The following is a 22,359-nucleotide window of genomic DNA, read 5'->3' as shown; positions in this document are numbered from 1 at the left end:
CCGAGCCATTTCTTAGGCCAGTTTCTGAAGGTCTAGGCTTAGTGTGACTAGATCCTCTGCTGAGGGCCTCACCTGCCTGAAATCAAGTTGTTGGCCAGGCCTTCCCTCTCATTGGTGGCTTGAGGCTCTCTTCCAGACTCATTCGGGTTGTTGACAGAACGCTGCAGGGGTAGGACTGTGGTCCTTGCCGTCTTGCTGTGGGCTGGGGACTGCTCTCGGCTGCGAGGGGCCATCCACGGTTACTTGCTAAGTGACCCCACAGTCTACCAAATTAAATGTTAATCTCATCCAAAAAACCTCACAGAAACACTCAGAACAATGTTCGACCAAAGATCCGGGCACCGTGTGGCCCCGCGAAGTTGACACATAAAATTGACCATCACGCAAAATCAACCAAGCTCGTAGATACAGAGAACAGATTGGTAGGTGGCCGAGGCGTGGGGTGGAGAGTTGGTGAAATGGGTCAAAGGCGTTCAAAAGGTACACATTTCAAGTCATAAAATAAATAAGTCCTGGGAACGTAACATACAGAATGGTGACTGTAGTTACTAATATTGTATTGCACGTTTGAAACTTGCTAAGAGGGTACCTCTTAGAAGTTCTCACCATAAGAACAAAATTTTGTTAACTACGTATGGTGACAGAGGTTAATGACTTGTGGCGATCATTTCACAATATATACAAATATAAAACCATTACATTGTATACCCGAAACTAATAAAATGTTGTACGGCAATTATACTCCAATAAAAAGAAAAAAAAAATTAACGCTCACAGCGGCCATCTTAGAATTCTATTTACCACAAAAAGGGAAAGAAGTTGTCACTGGAGAGGGGGCAATTAGGGGAAAGGAAGTGGGTGACTGATGTTTTTCAGGCAAACCTTGTAGAGTTTTTTGATTTGTCCTTAAGCCTGGGTCATGCACCGTGTCCCCTCCACCGCCCCCCCGCCCCCCACCAGGGAGACAATTCTTGGAAGCCAGAGGTCATGACCACATGGAACTTGTGACGCCATCTTTAATTTTGGCCAGGCTCTAGGAATGAGGAATGCCCTGATGGAACAGCTCCACGCCTGCCTCTGATTCTTTCCCCACGTTCGTCCCCAGTAGCTCTCTCCCCCCGGGTTGGTCCTCTTGCTGGTGGACCGGACACCTGCTGTGTGAACCCCTAGATCCGCGAAGAGGACCAGGGCTGGCTCTTGGCAGATGGTGCAATGAAGCTTTTAATTCCGAGATAATTGCAGAATCACACGCAGTTGTAAGACATAATGCAGAGAGAGCTCAGGTACCATTTGTCCCGTTTCTCCCAGGGGTAACATCTTACAAAACTCTAGTACAATATTACCGTCGAGATGCTGACATTAACACAGTTCATGGGCCTTATTTAGATTTCCCGTTTTACTCATATCGATGTGTGTGTATTTAGTTGCGTGCAAATTTTTATCACCCGTGTAGGTTTGTGTATCCACCACCACAGCCAAGATGCAGAGCAGCGTCATCTACATAAGGACGTCCCATGTCGCTCTTTTGTAACCACACCCACCTCCCTCCCGCATGCCCCCTCCCCGTCTGTAACCCCTGGAAACCAGTAATCTGTTCTCCATGTCTATCATGTTGATGCTTTAAGAATGTGAAAGATGCTCAGCCATAAAGAGGAACGAGACCTTGAGACGCACGACAACTTGAAGTCAATATCACCCTGGTGCCAAAGCCAGATACAGGCGGGCCGAGAAAACCTGAGAAGTGTTCTTTTGTCTATGTTCTGTAAGAGACGGCGCAAAAATCCGTGTCGATTCTTCTTTAATGTTTGGTAGAATTCTCCGATGAAACCGTCCGGGCTTGGAGATTTCTTGGTGATGGTTGTGGCGGGATGTCCCTTGCTGAGGCCACCGGGCACCTGGCATCTCTGGCTGGGGAGGGAAGCCCCAGCTGCCTGTGGGATTAGGATGGGCCCACTTGCTTGCCAGTGCTGGGGTCTGCTGGGTGGTGTTGGGGGGACTCCTGTTTGATCCAGGGGAGGAATGAGCCTGGTTGGGCCACCTTCACTTGCTATGTTGGGGTCGGGGGGCGGGTCGCCTTCTTCTGCAGGGTGACGGATGTAAGATGCCCTGCCGTTGTGTCGTTCCGCTAGTCCTGGGTCTCTAACCAGCTTGCCCTCATCTTACCACCTTCCCTCTGGAAGGTTCTCTTTTGGTTGCCTCTTGAATTATTTCAAGGGTTTCTAACAGTATTGAGTGGGGACAAGCAGGGAGATCAAGTCTACGTCATCTTGTCTGCACTGGAAAGGCCGAGGTGTCCTTTTTGCACGCTGACGGGTAGCCCCGGGCCACAGGTGGGAAGGAATGTGGAGCGGATGAAGGGGCCGGGGCTTGCTCTTTCCACACCATCGCCTGTGGCACAAAATCAGAGATTCTGAAATTAATGCCTGGTTTTCCAGGTCATTGCTTAAAAAAAAAAAAAAAAAAAAAAAGGAAACATATCATCTCATGTAATTTTGTTCAGAGGCTGAAAAGTGTAATTATTTTCATGTTGCCAATGAGGAAAACTGGGGCTCAGGGAGGGGCTCCTTTGGCCAAGGACCACGCTGGTGTTGGTTATGGCAAGATGGGGAGCTGTGTCTACCCCTCTCCCACTTTGCCCCCTGTCCCCGCCATCTTGGTGGCCTGGCCCTGGTTCCCCATCAGGACCACGGGTGAGGCCTCTCTTCCCAGACTTTGGTTGCTCCCCAGGGACCGGGCCTTTGGTGGAGCTGGCATCTCATCCTGAATTTACAGGTGGCACTCTTTACAGGGGAGCAGGCCGGTGGCCTATCTTGGGGAACCACCCCCTGAAACAGCCCAGGGGGACTTGGCACCTGTCAGGTATTAACTATACACAACAAATAAACGCTCTTTGCCTCCCTTGAGCAAATCTCGTGGCGTGTGGTGTTTGGGGGACGGACAGGCCCAGCAGCATTAACAAGAGACTGGAACGAGCCTGCACACTGAGCTGGGATGTGTGTTGGGAGCTGGACCCCTTCCTACAGGTGGGAAGCCGAGGTCAAGAGGAACATCCAGCAGGTACAAACATGGGGGTCACCATGACTCTGTCTTTGGTCCTGTTCTCTCATTCTCGACCGCTACAGATACATTTGTCTAAAATAACAAATGGAAAGTGTACTTTTGAAAAAAAGTGAACTCACAGGGACAGAAAGAATGATGGTTGCCAGGAGCCGGGGGTCTGCTGGGGGAAAGAGGGAGAGGTTGGTAAAATGGCACAAACTTGTAGCTAGAAGACGAGGAGGGTCTGAGGGTCCACGGTAGAAAATGGTGACTATAGTTGATAACACTGGATTGTGTAATTGAAATCTGCTAAGAGAGGGGAATGTAAATATTCAAACACACACACACACACACACACACAGATAAATCTGGGAAAGGATGGATGTCTTAAGTAACTAGATGGAGAGGATCTTTTCACAATGTATACGTATAGCAAATTGTCAGGGTGTCCATTTTAAATATCTTACAATTTTATTTGTCCATTTCACCTCAACAAAGCTGCAAAAGAGAGGTGTTTGAAGTTAAAACAGACATTCCTTCAGAAAGAATAGAAGTACTCTTCGATAGAAATTCCTTCATTATGGCTAGAACCCCACCCTTCCTGGGGTGCCTGGGTGGCTCATTCGGTTAGGTGTCTGACTTGGGCTCAGGTCATGATCTCGCGGTTCGTGAGTTCGAGCCCCACATCCGGCTCTGTGAGCACTTAGGATCCTCTGTCTCCCCCTCTCTCTGCCCCTCCCCTGCTCATTCTCCCCCCCCCCAAAAGTAAATAAATAAACTTAACAAAAAAGAACCCCACCCCTCAGAAATCACTAGTTAGATTGGAAAACAGTGATTCTGAAACTTCTGCTCTAAACATTCACCTTCACTGACCTCATTCAGGGCCAGGACTTTGAGTTGATCACTTATAGCTTGATATCTTTTGAACCTCTGTCTCCTGAATTCCAGAAACCGATAACCAACCTTCCCCAGGATACCCCTCAGGTGCCACAAACACACATTGAAAACCAATCTTTTTATCTCTCCCCAGTCTGCTCTGATTTCCATCTTCGTCCCTGCCAGAAGCTCTGGGCTCTCTCCTCTGGTCCTCTTGGCCCCTGGACTCCTGCTTCCAGTCACCCTGGCCTGTTTATCACATTTTCATTTTACATGAAGTGTTTTCAATGTTGTATGAAGTCAAGGGCCTTGACCGTTTTCTTTTGGCTACTTTTTCCTGAGTTCAGATGGCTTCTTGGAGGTGAAGAGGGCTAGGCCACAGTAGTCGAGAAGCATGGGGTCTAGGGATGCTTAGGGCAATCAAAGGTTGTCACCCACCCAGGAGGATCCCCGGCAAGTGTCTGGGGAGGCCTGCAGGGGACAGTGTTGAGTGGTGTCTTTGGCTTCCCCTGAAAGCAGGGCTTAAGACAAGGGCTTGGGTGCGCATAGTTGATCTGGGAGATGATCCAAGGAAGCAGAAGGAGCACTCCGGCTGGTACGGAGGTGAGGAAGGTCAATCAAGCGTGTATTAGTAAGTGTCCCACCCGAAATTCATATATTGAAATCCTCACCCTCCGATGTGATGGTATTGAGAGGAGGGGCTTCTGGGAGGTCAGTAGGTCATGAGGACTGAGACTTCATGGACGGGATTAGTGCCCTTATAGAAGAGACCCCAGAGAGCTCCCTTGTCCCTCCTGCCACATGAGGACACATCGAGAAGTCAGTAGTCTGCAACCCGACAGAGGGCCCTGACCGGAACCTGAGCACACAGGTGCCCTCCTCTCAAACTTCCAGGCTTCCGAAGCGTGAGAAAGGAGTTTCGGCCACTCCGTGGGGTTTTGTTAATAGCAGTCTGGATGGACCAAGGCACTTCCTCTGGGCAACTGGGGCTTCATCCTGCCGGCCACTTTCTGAGAACTGTCTGGAATACACCTTAGGACCATCCCTCCAAAAGATGGGGGGCCCGATTCCAAAGTACGGGCCAAATGAAATCTTTCATCGGCCTACCTCATACACCAACGGTCCTTAAACATCAGTGTTCAAGAGAACCTTCCAGGGTGAAGGTAAGCGTGTGTATTTCTGGGCTTTGTCCACACAGATCCTGCACCAGGAACAGGCATTACTATGTCTCTAATGAGAATGTTTGTCTTAAAGTCTATTTTGTCTAATGTTAGAATGGACTCCCCAGCTCTTTCGGTAGTTGTTTGCGTGGTATGTATTTGTGTATCTTTTTACCTTCAACACATTTGCCTCTTTGAATCTAAAGCGTGTCTCATGTAGACAGCGTAGAGTTGGGTCACGTCCTTTTATTTTCTTTATGCATTCTGCCAACCTCTGCCTTTTGGGGTGGCGGGGGGCGGGGCGGGAATCACAGAGATAGACACTGAGAGCATTTAAGGTAATTACCGTTAGGATAGAATTTATATCTGCCGATTTGTTTTCTGTTTTGTGTCTTCCTTCCTGCATTACTGATTTCTTTTGTGTTGAGTAGGTGTTTTCCAGTATACCATTTTCATTGCCTTGTTTCTTTCACTGTAATTTTTAAACTTATTTTCTTAGTGATTGCCCTGGGCTTACAATTAGTATCTTAAAACAATCCCATTTGGATGAATACTGACTTACTGTGAATTGTGTGTAGAAACTTTACTTCAGGGACACCTGGGTGGCTCAGGCGGTTGGGCGTTGGACTTAGGCTTAGGTCATGATCTCACGGTTCGTGAGTTCAAGCCCCACAGTAGGCTTTCTGCTGTCAGTGCAGAGCCTGCTTTGGATCCTCTGTCTCCCTCTCTCTCTGCCCCTGCTCCTCTCTCTCTCTCTCTCTCAAAAATAAACAAAAGTTCTTTTTAAAAAGGGACGCCTGGGTGGTTCAGTCGGTTAAGTGCCTGACTTCGGCTCAGGTCACGATCTCATGGTTCATAGGTTCGAGCCCCGCGTCAGGCTCTGTGCTGACAGCTTGGAGCCTGGAGCCTGCTTTGGATTCTGTGTCTCTCTCTTTCTTCCCCTCCCCCACTCATGCTCTGTCTCTCTCTGTCTCAAAAATAAATGAACATTTAAAAAAATTTTTTTTAATAAAAAAAAAGAAACTTTAGGATACCTTCCTCTCCTCCCCAATCCATCGTGTAATTATTGTCATACAAATGACATTTTATGCATTATAGATTGTATACATTATACGTTTTTATACATTATAATGTATACATTATACATTTTTATACATTTGTCGGTTTTATTAATTTTTTTCAAGAAACCAATGTTTTGCTTTGTTGAGCATTTCTACTGAATGTTTTCTGCTTTTTTTGTTTTTGTTTTTGTTTGTTTTTGTTTTGCCCTTTCTCTTATGTCCTTTATTCTATTTTTTCCCCCTTATTCCTTTATGCGAGGCTGTCTGGTATTGTTTTATGCTGTTTTCTTTTTTAAAAATCCATACTAGATTAATACATGCAGCTCTAACAAGCTCCCAGTGCCGTGAATGCACTTTCTATGGTGCTGATTCTGTCTTGTGCCCATCGAAATCACCCGGTTTCCTGGGTCAGTCGTTTGCTTGTTGCTGAATTTTAGGGAGGCTGGTTGCAGGCTAGGTCTCCCTCTGTTGGTTGTCCTTAAGATTGCAGCAGGCCATCCCCAGCCTTCATCACCCTGGAGCCTTTCCTTAATATCCAGGCCACATCTCTCAGCGTCTGTATCTGTGATTCTCCGGAGGAGAGGACCTCTTCTCTACTCCAGGAAAACCCTCAGAGCTGTGAGCTGAGCCTCAGCCTGGGTCTTTCCCCAGTGCTGCCAGTTCAGCCCTGATTAGACCACCCTGACCAAAGGGGAGATCAAATCTCCCCTCCCAGTTACCTGCAGGCAGAATGATCGAGTCCTCCCTCCTCCCTAATACTCTCGAACCCTAGGCCTCAGATAGGGGTGGGGAGCTTCTGGCCAGGGCGATGCTTGGACCAGTGCTTGGGCCTGGCAATAATAATTAAAGCTGCCCTTTACCAAACACTTACTCTGTCAGGCACTGTTCTAAGAGCTCAACATGATTAACTCGGCTCTGTGAGGCAGGCACAGGTATTAATCTGCATCGTACAAATGAAGAAACGGAGGCACAGAGAGTTTAAGTAATTTGCCAAAGTCCTACGGCCAGTTGAGAGGCAGAGCTGGGGTCCCCCAGGCAGTCTGGTACGAGAAATAATATTATGTATTAGTTTAATAACTTTAATAAGTTAATTCATTTAACCATTATTCATTTAATAATGTAATTTAATAATTTAAATACTTGGTTTGATGATTAATTTACTATTAATTTTTTAACGATACCGTTTCTGTGTCCAAGCACCGCTAAGTGCTTGATGGTCACGACCACATGTAGTTTTGCAGATGGGAAGTCGGCATTCAGAGAGGAGGACTCAGACAATGGCGTAGACTCGGGTTCGCCTGTCCCGAAGCTCCTCTGAGCCAGGGCGCCTGTGTCGGCAGAATTCATCGGCGATGCTCATCGAGCGCCTACATCAGATACATCTGGATGCCATAAAATGCATATGGCTCACGATTCTGAGCCAGTGAGTTTGGATGATGGGCTGTGAGAATGTGCATTTAACAAGAACTCCCTGTTGATCCCGATTTATTTAAAAAAAAAAAAAAAAAGAAAAAAGAGAAGAAAAAAGCGAGCAACCTTACTGCCCTGCTTCTTCCACCCATCAGAACACATCCTATCAGTCATCTTAGACGTGAGTTACTTGAACACGTGTCGCTTTCCCTCGATCACAGTTAAAAAAAGTGCTTTTGCTGCCAGTAATAGGATCTCTGACAACAGTGGCTTAAGTTCTGAAGGGCTTTATTGTCGGCTTAATAAAATGGCCAGAATGAGACAGTCTCAAGGCGGGTGTAGCAGTTCGGCAGTGTCATCGAGGGCCTCGTTCTTTTCGGCTTTCCGTCACGCTCTCCTTGGCTGTTGGCTTTTCTTCTTCACGCTTGCGGTTTCTTTTTTTCAAATGTTTTATTTAGTCTTGAGAGAGAGAGAGAGAGACAGAGCGTGAGCGGGGGAGGGGCAGAGAGAGAGTGGGAGACACAGAATCCGAAGCAGGTTCCAGGCTCTGGGCTGTCAGCACAGAGCCCGACGCGGCGCTCAAACTCACGAAGCGTGAGATCGTGATCTGAACCGAAATCGGATGCTTAACCGGCGGCGCCCCCCAGGTGCCCCCCACACTTGTTTCGTAGGTGGCTGCTGCAGATCCAGATATCTTGTCCAAAGTCCCCAGACTTGGATGCAGCAAGAGCATCATCATGTGACTTAGGCTCAACCAAGCACATGTGCTCACCTGGAATTTTTTTTTTTTAATTTTTTAATGTTTTTATTTATTTTTGAGACAGAGACAGAGCATGAGCAGGGAAGGGGCAGAGTGAGAGGGAAACACAGAATCCGAAACAGGCTCCAGGCTCTGAGCTGTCAGCCCAGAGCCCGATGCGGGGCTCCAACTCACGGACCTTGAGATTATGACCTGAGCCGAAGTCGGACGCTTAACCGACTGAGCCACCCAGGCGCCCCTCACCTGGAATTGTTAATTGGGAGGTGGTGGCAAGACTGGGGACAGTGAGGACTCCATTCCGGGGGACAATGGTGATGGCTCTGGGGGCCCAGATGGGTTCTTCTATATCTTATTCTTAGGTCGGCAATCATGTGCTCACTCCATGGGTTTTGTGATGCAATTCTCACTGCAATGCTGCCTGGGTGGTCACCCTTTGGTCCTGCCGCTTTCTTTTTTTTTTTTTTTAATTTTTTTTTTTTTAACATTTATTTATTTTTGAGACAGAGAGAGACAGAGCATGAGCAGGGGAGGGTCAGAGAGAGAGGGAGACACAGAATCCGAAACAGGCTCCAGGCTCTGAGCTGTCAGCCCAGAGCCCGATGTGGGGCTCGAACTCACGGACTGCGAGATCATGACCTGAGCGGAAGTCGGACGCCCAACCAACTGAGCCACCCAGGCGCCCCGCTCCTGCCCCTTTCTAAGCCTTGTCCTCTGTCTTCTCCACCCGGTCTGGGAGTTTCCTGAGGTCCCTTTGAGATTTCCTCCTCTCCTGGGTCCAGCCAGAGTCGGCTTCCGTGGATTTCGGACAGACCCACCAAGTGTGGCCCCTTCAGGTCTGAGCTGAAAGACGACTCCTCAGAGAGACATTTGCTGGCCATGGAGGGAAGGTGGCCTGTTATTCCCCAGGACAACCCCCCTGGCTTTCTTTCACCGTGTGGATCGCAAACAGTTCGTATTTTATTTGTTCGCTTGTTCTGTCTGGCTCCGCATTACGGTATAGGCTCCAGGAGGCCACAGACCATCGTGTTCTCGTGTGTGGGGTGCAGTTCTGGACACACAGCAGGTGGTCCAGGTGGTTGCGATACAGACATGACCGGTGGATGGCGTGTTTGGGACGGGGCTGATGTGGGAGGCACCCGATGGGCAGATAAGCCCCCGATCTCAGGTCTCATCTCTCCACTCCCCCCTCTCCCCCCAGTCTCCTCCTTCACGAAGAGCAGGCAGGTCATATTACGAGAAAGCATCATGAAGAGAAAACCCTGCTCTTAAACAGGATCACAAGGGTTGTCCCTGCCTTGGGTGAGGAGGGTGCCTGCCTCCCCAACGCACAGGCACCAGCCAAGCACGATGGGGAACAAAAGTAAAATAATATTTAGATAAAAGGCCATAATTAGCCTTAACGCCTGTGCATAAAGCCTACTCAGACATTGATAACCCTGGAAATAATATGGAGACATAAATGGCACTAGGAAATCATCCACCACACTGACGTGTGTTGGGATGGTTCCAGTTGCTACCGATGCATAACAAACTACCCCAGGCTTAGCAGTATAAAACATCCATTAATAATTCTTATGTTCTACTGCACCCCATTTGTGAAGGCCGTCTCAAATGGCAACTCTTAGGGAGGAAGTTAGACTCCACCTTCTGATGGAATCTGGAAGAGTATGGATGGAATTCTCACGAGCGCTGTGGCCCTTTCCGGAAAAATGGAAAACATCATCCGCTGCAGGGCTCCTCCCCCTGCTCCGCCCCGTCAAACTGTAGTGGACTCTGGCCAGTCAGGGTCAGGCTTCCTCTGGTCCTTGGCCACCCGCCTCTCCAGCCTCACATTCTGACACTGAGCCAACACGGCTTCCTTCTCTTGTCTCCCCCTGCCAGGGTGAGGGAGCCCTAACATCCTTTGCAGGCCGGCTCCTCTGAGAAGTCTGCCCTGATTGCCCCAGCCTCCCAGCTGGACCTCAAGCTTTCTTCCCTGCTGGACCCTGCTCCTCCTTCCAGGACTAGCGTTGAGCTCTCAGCACCTGGGAACTTGGCTGAAGAAGATGCTTTGTGAGCTTAGGCCAGGGTCCCGGCACAGTGGCTAAGGGGGCTGGACGCAGAAAGGCGGCCGATGGGGGCGCAGGAGGGAGCCTGGAGGGGGAGGTAAAGAGCCTCCCACTTTACCGTTTCCCACGGCTCACATTGGTGGAGGAAGAGCAAAGCAGCCGTGCTGCTTGAGGTCTGTCTGGAATCATCGAACGGCTCGGACTATCAGACGATGTCTTTCCGGCCTCCTTTCTTCACGCCCCACATCCAATCCCTTGGGACAGCTGGTGGGTTCTGCCTTCTCCACCACGTCTCACGCCACATTGCTGCCACCTTGGTCAGAGCCCCCGGCACCCCTGCCCCGGACGGTTGGTTACGATTGCTTCCTCACTGGACGCCTGGCAACAGCCGGAGGGTTTCTTTAAAAACACGAGTCAGAGGGGCGCCTGGGTGGCTCGGTCGGTTAAGCGTCCGACTTCGGCTCAGGTCACGATCTCTCGGTCCGTGAGTTCGAGCCCCGCATCGGGCTCTGTGCTGACAGCTCAGAGCCTGGAGCCTGCTTCGGATTCTGTGTCTCCCTCTCTCTGACCCTCCCCTGTTCATGGTCTGTCTCTGTCTCAAAAATAAATAAACGTTAAAAAAAATTAAAAAAAAAAAAACAAAAAACACGAGTCGGATTCTCTGCTCCTTCCCCCTCCCCTACCGCTCCTCCCGCCCTCCGTTGCTCACAGCAAGAGTGGTGCTTCCTCTGTGTCCCCTGGTACTCCTGCCTTGGGGCTTTGTCCCCACTGTTCCTGGAACCCATTCCTTTAGATCTTCACATGGCTCTCCCTCATAGTCCACACCGAGTTTCTACCCAGATACCACCCGTCAGAGGGCTTCCCCAACACATACCCACAGCCTGGATTTTGTTCATCCATTATAGTTCGTGTTTATTCGATTACTCCTTTTATTACCTATCTCCCCACACCCACCCCTGTACCTCTGCCTCCCCGCGATGAGAAACTTCCAGAAAGCACAGATCATCCGTGCTGAATCCCTGGAACCCGCTCACGGTTGGGGCCCATGAATCATCTGTGATTCAGTGAGATCTCGGCCATGGAATTTTTAATGGCTTGGTGACCCTGGGAGGTCACAACTTCCACGATCAGGTGAGTCAGACTGCCGGTGTCATACACAAAAATACCAAAATCACTCTGTAGAGTGGTGCCCCCAGCCCCCAAGGGCATTTCAAGTTTAAATAGAAGGCTAGGCCTTCAGTCTGAAGCATTGGCCATCAGATGCTTTTAGAAAAGCCTGCAATTCCCACAGTGGAACAGTGGGAGGCACCCCACTCATCCCTCAAGGACTCAGAAAAATCAGGAAGGACACACACTCCAATCTCAAAACTCGGGTGTCCTCTGGGGGAAAAAGTGGAAGAGAAGTGGGGAAAGGGAACCGTCTATCATTTCACTCTCGCATGCTCTTGTATTTAAGCAATTTTTATATTGCGAACATATTTGCATAAAAATATTTTAATAAATGTGCGTGTATATTTTAAATTTTTTATTTCACAAGAGAGAAAGCTAATTTACTATGGAGTGGCCATAAACTCAAAATACATAAGTAATATTATTTTATTTTGTTCCAGATTGAACCCCCTCGAATACACTTTCCGAGGCATGCTAAAAGTGTGGGCTTATTCGATGGAAATCAGAGACATAGATCATCCAAGGCAGCGTGCAGGATTAATGGAATCGCTGTGTTAACACTCCAATTTTGTCGCAGTTTTGCACAGCACAACAAATTGTGCCGTGCAATAATTCAAACACGTTGAATTTATCATGCAATGTCACCGAATGTATCATATATTCTAATGTGATATCAATAAATCGTGTTTATGCATGTTTGCCAATGCTTGCACCCTGTAGATCGGCAACCATTGGCAGATAAACGGTTGCCATAAAATATTGTAGGTGATCATAAAGGCATGTGAAGGCTAGAATGAGAGCAAAGAATGGAGAGCGCTTGCTCTAAGCCTCTGCTTCCCCGTTGGTACAACGGTGGGTAAATACTGCCCCCTTTTTGAAGGTTGCCAGCGGGGAAAACAACATAATGAGGGAACCTCTACTGGGCAGGCTCCGGGAGATGCTGGCTGAATCCAGTTGTCTGAGGCTGGCTTCTGAGGCACGTATGATCAAGATTGGGAGGAGGAGCGGTTGAGAGCCAGAAGCAGGGCAGATGAGGAGGCTGCTTCTGGGAAGAAGGACTCTAAGGTCCCTTGCTTATGGCACCTCCTTAGGTTGGGAATGCGAGAGCCAGGAGCCAAGCAGTCGCAGGAGAGTAGGCTGGGAGGAGGCATCCAAGAGTGGCTCTCTGGGGCTGGGTGCCACTGCACAGATACACTTCCTTAAGTTTCTGCCTCCTTTAGCCCCTGTCTCTTTGCAAACCTGTGACAGAATTCATCACTGGATACCTTTTTAGAATTTGTGCATAACACCGAGGCGAGGCACTGGAGCCGGCCTGCCTGGGTACCAGCGCTGCCTTTGCTAACTCTCCCGTGACACAATTCACTGGCTAAGTCTCGGTTCTCAGATCTGTAAAGTGACGGCAATATTATTAGCCCTTTCCTCAAAGGATTATTGGAAGGAGTAGATCAACAAATACCTATGAGACGCTTAGAACAGGCTTCCGGCTTCCAGCTTCTGGTCTGGCACAAACGAAGCTTCAAAGTCGCCACTCCATCCTAACGAGTAAAAAGCTGAACAAACCAATTTTTCACGGTGCAAACCACTCCCCGAAATTGGAGACACTGACAGGCGAATAGAGAATCATAATTTACAGGAGCAGAAACCCACGAATAGCATCTTCTGTAGAGGCCAGTGCCGGGGTAGAGAAACCTGAATGGTTATTGATGAAAGGCTAGAGGCTCGGTGTGGACAAGTCTGAGAGTTAAAATCCCCGAGGGGCCCCATCCTAGAGGGCACTTAACACCTCTGTGAGCTTTACCCCCCAGGAAGCTACCAGACTCTCACAGTGAAGATCAGAGAAAAATCTCCTCAGGCTTCAGGAAGGGAAAGGAAAAGAAACTATTTTGAAATATGCCAGAACATTCTGTTCTTCTTAGCAAGGTCGGCCCCCAGGAGAAACTAACCAGAGCTGGGCTTTTGTCAATGCCTAACTGACCCTGAGGAAGGGAAATACCCAATTTCAGCCCCTTCTAGCCTTCCATGTGGGAGAAGGGAAATACACAACTCCCGCACATCCCCGCCTTTCAGTCCCAACCCCCTATGGAGAAGGGGCAGGGACTGAGAAGCCTATGTAAATTTCACAGGTCAGAGGCACAGACACACTACAAACCAGACCTGACCATAGAACTATAGAATGCTTCCCCTCCTCCCACACCTGATGACCACATCACTAAAGCTTATTTACAGTAGTTCATCTTACCCAGTGCATCATGTCTTGCTCTCAAGAAACAAATTTACAAGGCATACTAAAAGGCAAAAGCACAGTTTAAAGAGACAGCCCAAGCATCAAAACCAGACTTAGATATAGCAGGGATGTTGGCATGATCAGACCAAGAATTTAAGACAACTGTTAATATGCTCAGAGCACTAATGGATAAAGTAGACAGCATGTAGGAACGGACGAACAATGTAAGCAGAGAGCTGGAAATCCTAAGGAAAAATAAAAAGAGAAATGCAAGAGATCAGAAACACTGTAACAGAAATTAAGAATGTCTTTGATGGGGGGCCCCTGGGTGGCTCAGTCAGTTAAGCATCTGACTTCGGCTTTGATCATGATCTCACGGTTTGTGGGTTCAAGTCCCACATCAGGCTCTGTGCTGACAGCTCAGAGCCTGGAGCCTGCTTTGGATTCTGTCTCCCTCTCTCTCTGCCCCTCCCCTGCTCGCTCCCCCTCCTCTCTCTCTCTCTCTTTCTCTCAAAAAATAGCTAAAATAAACTTTAAAAATATGTCTCTGATGGGCTTATTAGTAGACTGGACACTGCTGAGGAGACAACTTCTGAGCTTGCTATCTCTCAATAGAAACCTCCAAAACTGAAAAGCAAAGAGAAAAGCAAAGAGAAAGAAGGGCTGGAAAAAAAAAAAAGAAAAAAGAAAAAAAGAAGAACAGAATACGCCAGAACTCGGGGACAACTATATATGATGTAACATCCATGTAATGAGAACACCAGAAGGAAAAGAAAGAGACAATGGAATAGAAGAGATATTTGAAACAATAATGACTGAGAATTTCCCCCAAATTAATGTCAGACCCCAAACTATGAGCTAGGAAGCACGGAGAACACCAGATAGGATAAATGCCAAAAAAAAAAAAAAAAAAAACCCACAAAAAACAAAAACAAAAACAAACAACCCCCCCCAAAACCCTACATCTACATATATCATTCTCAAACTGCAGAAAATCAAAGAGAGAGAAAAAAATCCTGAAAAAAGCCAGAGGTGGGGCAGAAAAAAAACAAACAACAACAACAAAAAAATCCACCTTCTCTATATAGGAGCAAACATAAAAATTATGTCTGATTTCTCAGAAAACGTGCAAACAAGAAGAGAGTGGAGCTAAATATTTAAAGTGTCAAGAGAAAAAAAATCCATCAACCTAGAACTGTGAAATTATCCTTCAAAAGTGAGGAGAAATAGCGACTTTCTCAGACAAACAGAAATGAGGGAATTTGTTACCTTGCAAGAAATGTTAAAAGCAGCTCGTTGGAGAGAGGAAAAAATGATCTAGTTCAAGCACTCAGCTCTACATAAAGGAAGGAAAAGCACTGGAGAAGGAATAGGTGAAGGTAAATAAAAACCTATGTATTTTTTTCTTTTTTTTTCTTTTTTTTTGTTTTTATTTTATTTTATTTTTTATTTTTTTAAATGTACATCCAAATTAGTTAGCATCTAGTGCAACAACGATTTCTGGAGTAGATGCCTGAGTGCCCCTTACCTATGTAGCCCATCCGCCCTCCTACAACCCCTCCCGAAACCCTCAGTTTGTTCTCCAGATTTATGAGTCTCTTCTGTTTTGTCCCCCTCCCTATTAAAAAAAAATTTTTTTTAATGTTTATTTATTTTTGGCAGAGAGAGAGAGACAGAGCATGAGCAGGGGAGGGGCAGAGAGAGAGGGAGACACAGAATCCAAAGCAGGCTCCAGGCTCTGAGCTGTCAGCACAGAGCCCGACGTGGGGCTCGAACTCACGAACCATGAGATCATGACCTGAGCTGAAGTCAGCGCTTAACCGACTGAGCCACCCAGGCGCCCCTCCAGATGGATTTTTAATGTCACACCTTAGGAGTGTCACTCCAGGAGAAACCCAAGGATAGGGATCATGCTGTGGTTGATTTTTAATCTCTCTTGACCCCATGCCCAGCAGAAAGCCTGGCACAAAGTAGGTCCCTCCGGAAATGCTTGCTGATAAGATGACTGTTTGTGGAAAGTAAGGTCTGGGGCAGGCCTCCCAGGGATGGCAAGATACGGATTTCCTTCTTTCTCTCAGAGACCGGAGTAGGTGTCTGTTGATTTCACCCTCTCCTACCTCACTGGGGACTGCTGCAGAATTTCCGAGGAGGAACGGAACACCCCATCTTCAGGCCTAGTGCAGGGCCAAGGCCCCCAGAACGCTTGGAGAGGGTGGCAGAACTTTCGGGAAGAGAGACAAGCCCCTCGCTCTGCAGGGGAAGCCTCTGCTGCGTTTAGACACGGGAGCCGGGGTCTGGTGATGGTTCCTTGATGTTGGGAGCAGAGTTGGGCACGAGTGCTGGTGGCGGCTGCCTCCAGGAAACCATGGAGGTGGGAAGCTGAGCCTGGAGCGGCTTGAGTGGCAGGAGGAGGAAAGAGGCAGCTGGGGCCGGCCAGCCCTTTTGGTGGATCAAGGAGGTTGCGAGCGTCCCATGGGCCAGGGGACCCCACTAAGGGCAAGTGGGCTCAGGAAAAAGCACAGGACCTTCCAGTGCGGTTAGAAGTAGTGGGGTGAATCTCTGGGGGCTGAAATTAAGGGCCATGTTGCCCCCATCATGGAACACGTAGTGGCGAAAGCCTGCCTTCACACGCTGGCCGACATCAGTGGATCAAGCCATACGAGGGGAAGGGGGAAGGAAGGAGGAGCAGGTCGGGCCTGAGCCGAGCAGAAGGCAGACGCTTTGAGCTGGACGTTGAGGCAGAAGCTTCTGTTTAGCCCGGACTGGCCGACTCAAGAGAGCATGGTACGATTGCCAAAACGGAATCTGTCAGCACAAGGGACCGGGAAGCTATGGGCTCTGCTTGGGGTCATTTCGAGGGGCAGGGAGACCGAGGAACCACCAAAGCGTGCACGAAGGCAGAGAAGGTTCCGGCTGAGTTAGCAGTGCTGTGGCCTCCTGGCTGCAGGAGGAGAAGTGCGGCTTTGAGGAGGGAAGAGCCCGGTGCGAGCAGAGGCTGGGCCTCTCCGGGAGTCTCCTCTGCAAAAGGGTTCCAGGGAGGACTTTGAGGTCCCTTCCCACTCGGCCCAGCAGCCACACAGAGAGCACGCAAAGCCTGCCTGGGACAAGGGGCTCCCTCTCCCGGCAACCTCGTCTATTTTTGGACATCCTATTAGAAAGTTTATTCACTGAACAGTGAATAAACAGTGATCTGTCCCACACAAGCCCACACTCCCTTTGGACACTGGCATGTGGGGAACAAGATGTCCTTGGGTCATCCCTTCTGCAAAAGAACATGGCCGCTGCCCCCCTTCCTCCTCCACCACCTTAGGCAAAGCAGCAGTCTAGTACAGCCCGTGCTGATTGTGTTCTTTTTAACTTTTATTTTGAGTGTAAAGATGTGAGTGCCACGACAGTGTGAGTGCGGGACAGTGCCTCCCGCGGTGGCCGGAGGGAGGAGCGGGAATGTCCCAACTGCATAGGCTTGGGATCAGCAAACCGTCCGCACCGTCTCCTCCCCCACAGCCATTCAGAGAGTCGCTGGGTCAGATGCCACTCTGTCCTGCAGCATTGCCGGCCTTGAGGGCCGAGCAGGGCCACGGGGCTCATGGGAACGTGCAAAAGTGAATGCGTCTCAGGGCGGGAGGTAGCCAGCCCAGCCCGGGAAAGGTGGGGGGGGGGGCGGGGGCGTGCATGTGCCGGAGGCTGGGGGTCCCGTCCGGGCCGGCTCGGGGGACGTCGTGGATTTCCCAGGCTGGACATCATGGGCGGGAGGGCTCACTCCACAGGCGAGCGCCGCCTGCCCCGTGTTACCCAAGTTTGTATGGGGCCCCCTCGCGCCCTTCATTCGGCCACGTCGATGGACAGCATGGCCTTGATCGCAGGGAATTTGTTGCAGGAGAAGTCAGCGAGCAGCTGCTTGGTGCCACTCCGGGTGGGCAGGATCTCAAAACGCACCCGGGACCGCTCCTTGGGGCGCAGGGTCGGCACGCTGGTGGGGAAGCGCACAGTCAGGGTTGATGGCGAGGTTCGCGGACCTCGGGCTAGAGGGGCCCCCTGCAGCCTCAAGTCCTGCGCTGGTGGGGCTCCCTCCGGCTCCCTCCCTGAGTCATGCCCCACCCCCTGCTAGCTTGGGGCCCCTCAGCTGGGGAGGGAGGGAGCCCCATGATCTCCCACATACGGAAAGCCCTGAGGACTGGCTCCCAGCGCCGGTGATCTGGACTTCCTGGGAGTTCAAGTCTGGTCAACCCCCAAACCAGATGCAAACGTGCATGCCCGCGTGCGGACTCTCCCAGGGGCTGCGGGGAGGCTGCCTCCGACCCCCTCCCACCGCCCCACACTGGCCCCTCAGGCCCGGGACTCACTCAATCCTGAGGCTTCCCAGCAGCAGCCCGCTGCCCTCCACCATCAGCACGCAGTCCTTCACGGGCTCATCCAGCGGGTTGGAGAAGAGCATCTGGACGTTCACGGGCTGCTGCACCCGGGCCTGGTCCAGCACCTACGAGGAGAAGGGTTGCCGGAGTCAGGACATGGGCTGGTAGCCTCACCTGCCACTTGGTGAGAGCCCACACAGGCTGGGTGGACAGCTCAGTGACGGGCAGCCACCCCTGCAGGGGCTCCCTGGGGGACCGCTGCCAGGCCCCGTGCTTCCGACGGGACCCCAGGCTCGGAGGGAGAGGCGGCATGTTGTAGTGACTGAGAGCACTTTGTCTTCTCTGCCCCTCTTCCTGGTCGTGCTGGGAAGGGCAGCCCTGCTTCCCAGGAGGGCCCGTTCCACGTGGGCTGCTCAGAGGGCGGGGGACTGTTTCATTCTGAACTTAGAACTTTCCTGGGGCGCCTGGGTGACTCGGTCGGTTAAGTGTCCCCCAGTCTTGGTTTCAGTTCCGGTCGCGATCTCACAGTTCGTGAGTTCAAGCCCCACGTGGGATTCCGCGCTGACGGTATGGAGCCTGCTTGGGATTCCCTCTCCCGCTCTCTCTGCCCCTCCCCCACTTGTGCGTGAGTTCGAGCCCCGCGTGGGGCTCTGTGCTGAGCTCCAGCTCAGAGCCTGGAGGCTGCCTTGGATTCTGTGTCTCCCTCTCTCTCTGTGCCCCTCCCCCACTCACACTCTGTCTCTCTCTCACTCTCAAAAAAAAAATAAACATTAAAAAAATAAAAAAAATAAAAAAAAGAAAAGATAAAAGCAGTATTTTCTTTGAGGCTCCCACTCACCGGTCTTTTCCTTCCCTTCCAGCCTGGAAGCCCTCTCCCTGGGAGGCCTGAGCCCACTCAGACCCCCACTCAGAGCCTCATGCTCCTCTCCACAGGACATGGCATTGGGCCCCTCAATTCAGGCCACTCTCTGATGACACCCCGGTCTATCGATGTCCTTTGAAACTTCTGGAGCCAAAGTTTTCCCTGCGTGTCATGTGTGGTCTGGACGGGGCTCCCGCCCCGCACTGTCCTTGGCCAGAGAAGCCTCGGGTTCCCATCAGGAAAGCAACCTGGACTATTTGTTTGCTGTCGAAGAGAGAGCTGTGCTTCTGTCCCTCCCTGCCTTCCAAAGAAGGAGCCAGATGAGCTCATGGATACGTAAACACTGACGTAGTGTTCACACTGATATTTGGTTTTCGTGTTATTTGTTCTTCTTGCCTTATTGCTGCTTACCACCCTGTCCTGTTGACCCAAATCTGTATGTGCACCCAAAAGGGAGGATAAGAGCCACCAGAAATCTGAATCTGATTATCAGTGGTTCACGGGCCAATGTGAGGGACATCACCCTTTGGGACAAAGTTCAGATTTCATGGTCTGATTCCACAGTATAACGTCCTCAATGCTTGCTGCAAATCCGTGCTGGGTTAGAGAACGGGACCTCATCCGAATGGTTACCTTTTCATACAGATTACCCTCACGGGTTTAAAAATCCGCACCCTGCTCTGAGTGAGCTGTGCACGGATTCTTTCAAATCAAGGTAAGAATGCGTGGTGCTCTGCAGGCTGATGTCAAGGCGAGATTGTGTTAGGAGCAAATTCGCACAGAGATGTCCGAAAGAAGAGAGATCAGATGCCCTTTTGAAAAATTAAGTAAGAGAGTTCTTGGTGGCACATTTCCAGCCTATTTGTATTCTGATCTCCTTTCTAAAGATATTATAGTCTCTTCAAAGACAAAGGCCACTCGATATGGAAATCCAAAAGCAACAGTGTTGCACAACAGTGTTGAATAAAAGAGAAAAGATAAAGCTACAGGGGCGCCTGGGTGGCTCTGGTGGTTGAGTGTCTGACTTTGGCTCAGGTCATGATCTCACGGTTCTTAAGTTCGAGCCCTGCGTTGGGCTCTGTGCTGACGGCCCAGAGCCTGGAGCCTGCTTCTGATTCTGTTTCTCTCTCTTTCTCTCTCTGCCTCTCCCCTGCTCATGCTCTGCCTCTCTGTCTCTCAAAAATAAATGAGCTTTAAAAATGAAAAAAATAAATACATTAAAAAAATTAAAAAAAAAGATAAAGCTATAAGAATATTTGATGATACTGGATAAAGGAGTATAATGGGGGGAAAATTACCTTCACTTAAACACTGATCATTTTAACACAATGTTTTCATAACTGAACCAGCTGCTACCCAGCGTCCCCTCCCAGCTTCAGCTGTCCATCACGTCCATGGAGAGGATGCGTGGTTCTTGGAAATGCCTTGGGAAGCAGGAGAGGCTTTGGCACACAGGGGACAAGCACCGGCTGATGACGAGGATGCACGGGTGGGGAAGAAGGCAAGCCGGAAGCCAAGTGCCCTGCTCTGCTCATGACTATTTTACAAAATCTGATTAGCTTCTAAGATGTGGCAGCAGGGGAGCCAGTGATGGGCCCAGAGCAGGGGCAGCGCCTCCCCGGGTGGAGTTTACAGACGGGTAGGGGAACGGAGCCAAGGTCAAAGTGCACAAATACAGGTATAACTTGAACTAGAACAGATGCCATAAAGTAAGAGCACAGAAGGCTCTCAGGGACGTATAACTGGAGACCGAGCCTTATTTGGCGGGGCAGGGAGGGGGCGCGTCAGGAAACGCTTGTCTGGGGAAATGGCCCCTGCAAGGGAGGTATTTTATTATCGTGATGACAGAGTTAGAGCAACGCAGCCACAGAGATCAAGGGACTTAACTCAGGGTGGCTGCTGGGAAATGGTGGGGCCTGGGTACAAGGTCAGGCCCAAGGGCTGAACGGCTGCCCCTCTCTGTTTTCCCCTAAACTCCCTGGCCAGGACAGGGGCTGCCCTTCTGAGGTGGGGGACCACTGCCCACTCTGAAGCACAGTCTAGACGATGCTCTGCAAACGTGGCCAGCGGCTAGGCTGTGGGCTAGACCCACCCCTTGTGAGTCTCTGTGATTCTCGAGCCTGGCCCCGCCCGGAACACGGCAGGTGCTCAGAGCTGAGGAACCCCTCCAGCGGCTTCTCAGCTGATGCCCCCAGTGCATCTGGAACCTGATCCGAAGAAGCCCAGGGGCAAATGTGTTTGTTTATTACCAGAAACAAGGATTCCGGTCTGAGCGGGAACGCTGGGCCATCCACTTGGCGGAGGCTGGACCTAGGTCCCTGACTCTCTCAGCGGGGAAGGAGCTGCTTTGCGGTTTGGGGGTATTGGTAGGGCTGGGCTGGCTGGGGAGGCGCCCATTCACCGCCCCCCTTACCTCCAGGGTCAGGCTGGGGTTGTCCAGGATGATGTCCCTTTCTACCACCACCTCTGCCTCGTCGGAGACCTGGCACACGGCGGTGGTCCGGATCATGTTGTCTGCCTTTAGGTACTTCTCGTACTGAGCGTATGTAATCTTCACGGGATGCTTTATTTCTGGAAGGAGAAGCCGGGGAGGGCAGAGTGAGAGAGAGTGGGGTGGACTTCTGGAACCTTCAGAGCTGATGATACCAAGCCAAGGCTTCGGGAGCCGGCAGGGAATGTCTGCAGCCCGGGGCTTGACTGAGCCCTCCCTGCTGGGCCCGGTGGGAAACAGGCCCCTGTTCTGTGCAGCCTCTAGAGCCGAGGCTGGGGAGGGACCAGGACTCCGGCTGGCTGGGCAGCTTCCCAGGAGGATGGGTTGGATGGGCTGGAGACACTTCCCTTCCTGGAACATGTCAGAGGGCAGGGAAGAATACAAATGTTAGCCGATTGCCTAACGATGACGACAATGGCGATGACAACAAAATCTTAACTAGGAAGGGAAGCCAGGGATCGGCTGAAGAAATCGAATAGCCTGGGATTCTATTGTGACAGGTCCCCGAGCCACCTCGCCACCGCTGGTCTCTCCTGCTTCTGAGTACCCCCCGCCCACACACCAGGTGGACGCGGCTTTGGAAGTGCTCCCCCCACCCACCCCCTCCAAAATTATGTTCCTCCTCTCCCATGCCACTTCAAAAAGCTCCTTGCTGGCTCAGAAACGAACAGATGATCATAAGGGGGAAAGGATAGGAAAAATGAGGTAAAAACAGAGAGGAAGGCAAACCATAAGAGACTCTCAAACACAGAGAGCAAAGTGAGGGTTGGTGGGGGGGGGGGGGTGGGGGAAATGGGGGATGGGCATTGAGGAGGGCGCTTGTTGGGATGGGCACTGGGTGTTGTATGGAAGTGATGAATCATGGGAATCCACTCCCAAAGCCACGGGCACACTGCATACCCTGCA

The 22,359-nt window shown here is 50.5% G+C and overlaps 1 protein-coding gene across 1 annotated transcript in view; it reads right to left on the bottom strand.

Moving 5' to 3' along the window:
- Positions 1-17,473: 17,473 nt before the first annotated feature.
- TGM3 (transglutaminase 3) overlaps positions 17,474-22,359 on the bottom strand; it is a 38,476-nt gene continuing 33,590 nt past the window's right edge. Inside the window, exons 11-13 of the mRNA XM_042979830.1 lie at positions 21,376-21,533; positions 18,092-18,225; positions 17,474-17,718 (exon numbers count right to left, since the gene is read on the bottom strand). Of these exons, the coding sequence (XP_042835764.1) occupies positions 17,571-17,718; positions 18,092-18,225; positions 21,376-21,533 (440 nt within the window). The 3' untranslated portion in view covers positions 17,474-17,570. The remainder of the gene's footprint in view (positions 17,719-18,091; positions 18,226-21,375; positions 21,534-22,359) is intronic.

Source organism: Panthera tigris, chromosome A3 (assembly GCF_018350195.1).
Source record: "Panthera tigris isolate Pti1 chromosome A3, P.tigris_Pti1_mat1.1, whole genome shotgun sequence".
In the NCBI taxonomy this organism is placed as follows: Eukaryota; Metazoa; Chordata; class Mammalia; order Carnivora; family Felidae; genus Panthera; species Panthera tigris.
Note: the sequence above shows the minus strand (reverse complement) of the source record. Positions and strands in the feature narration are given on the sequence as shown.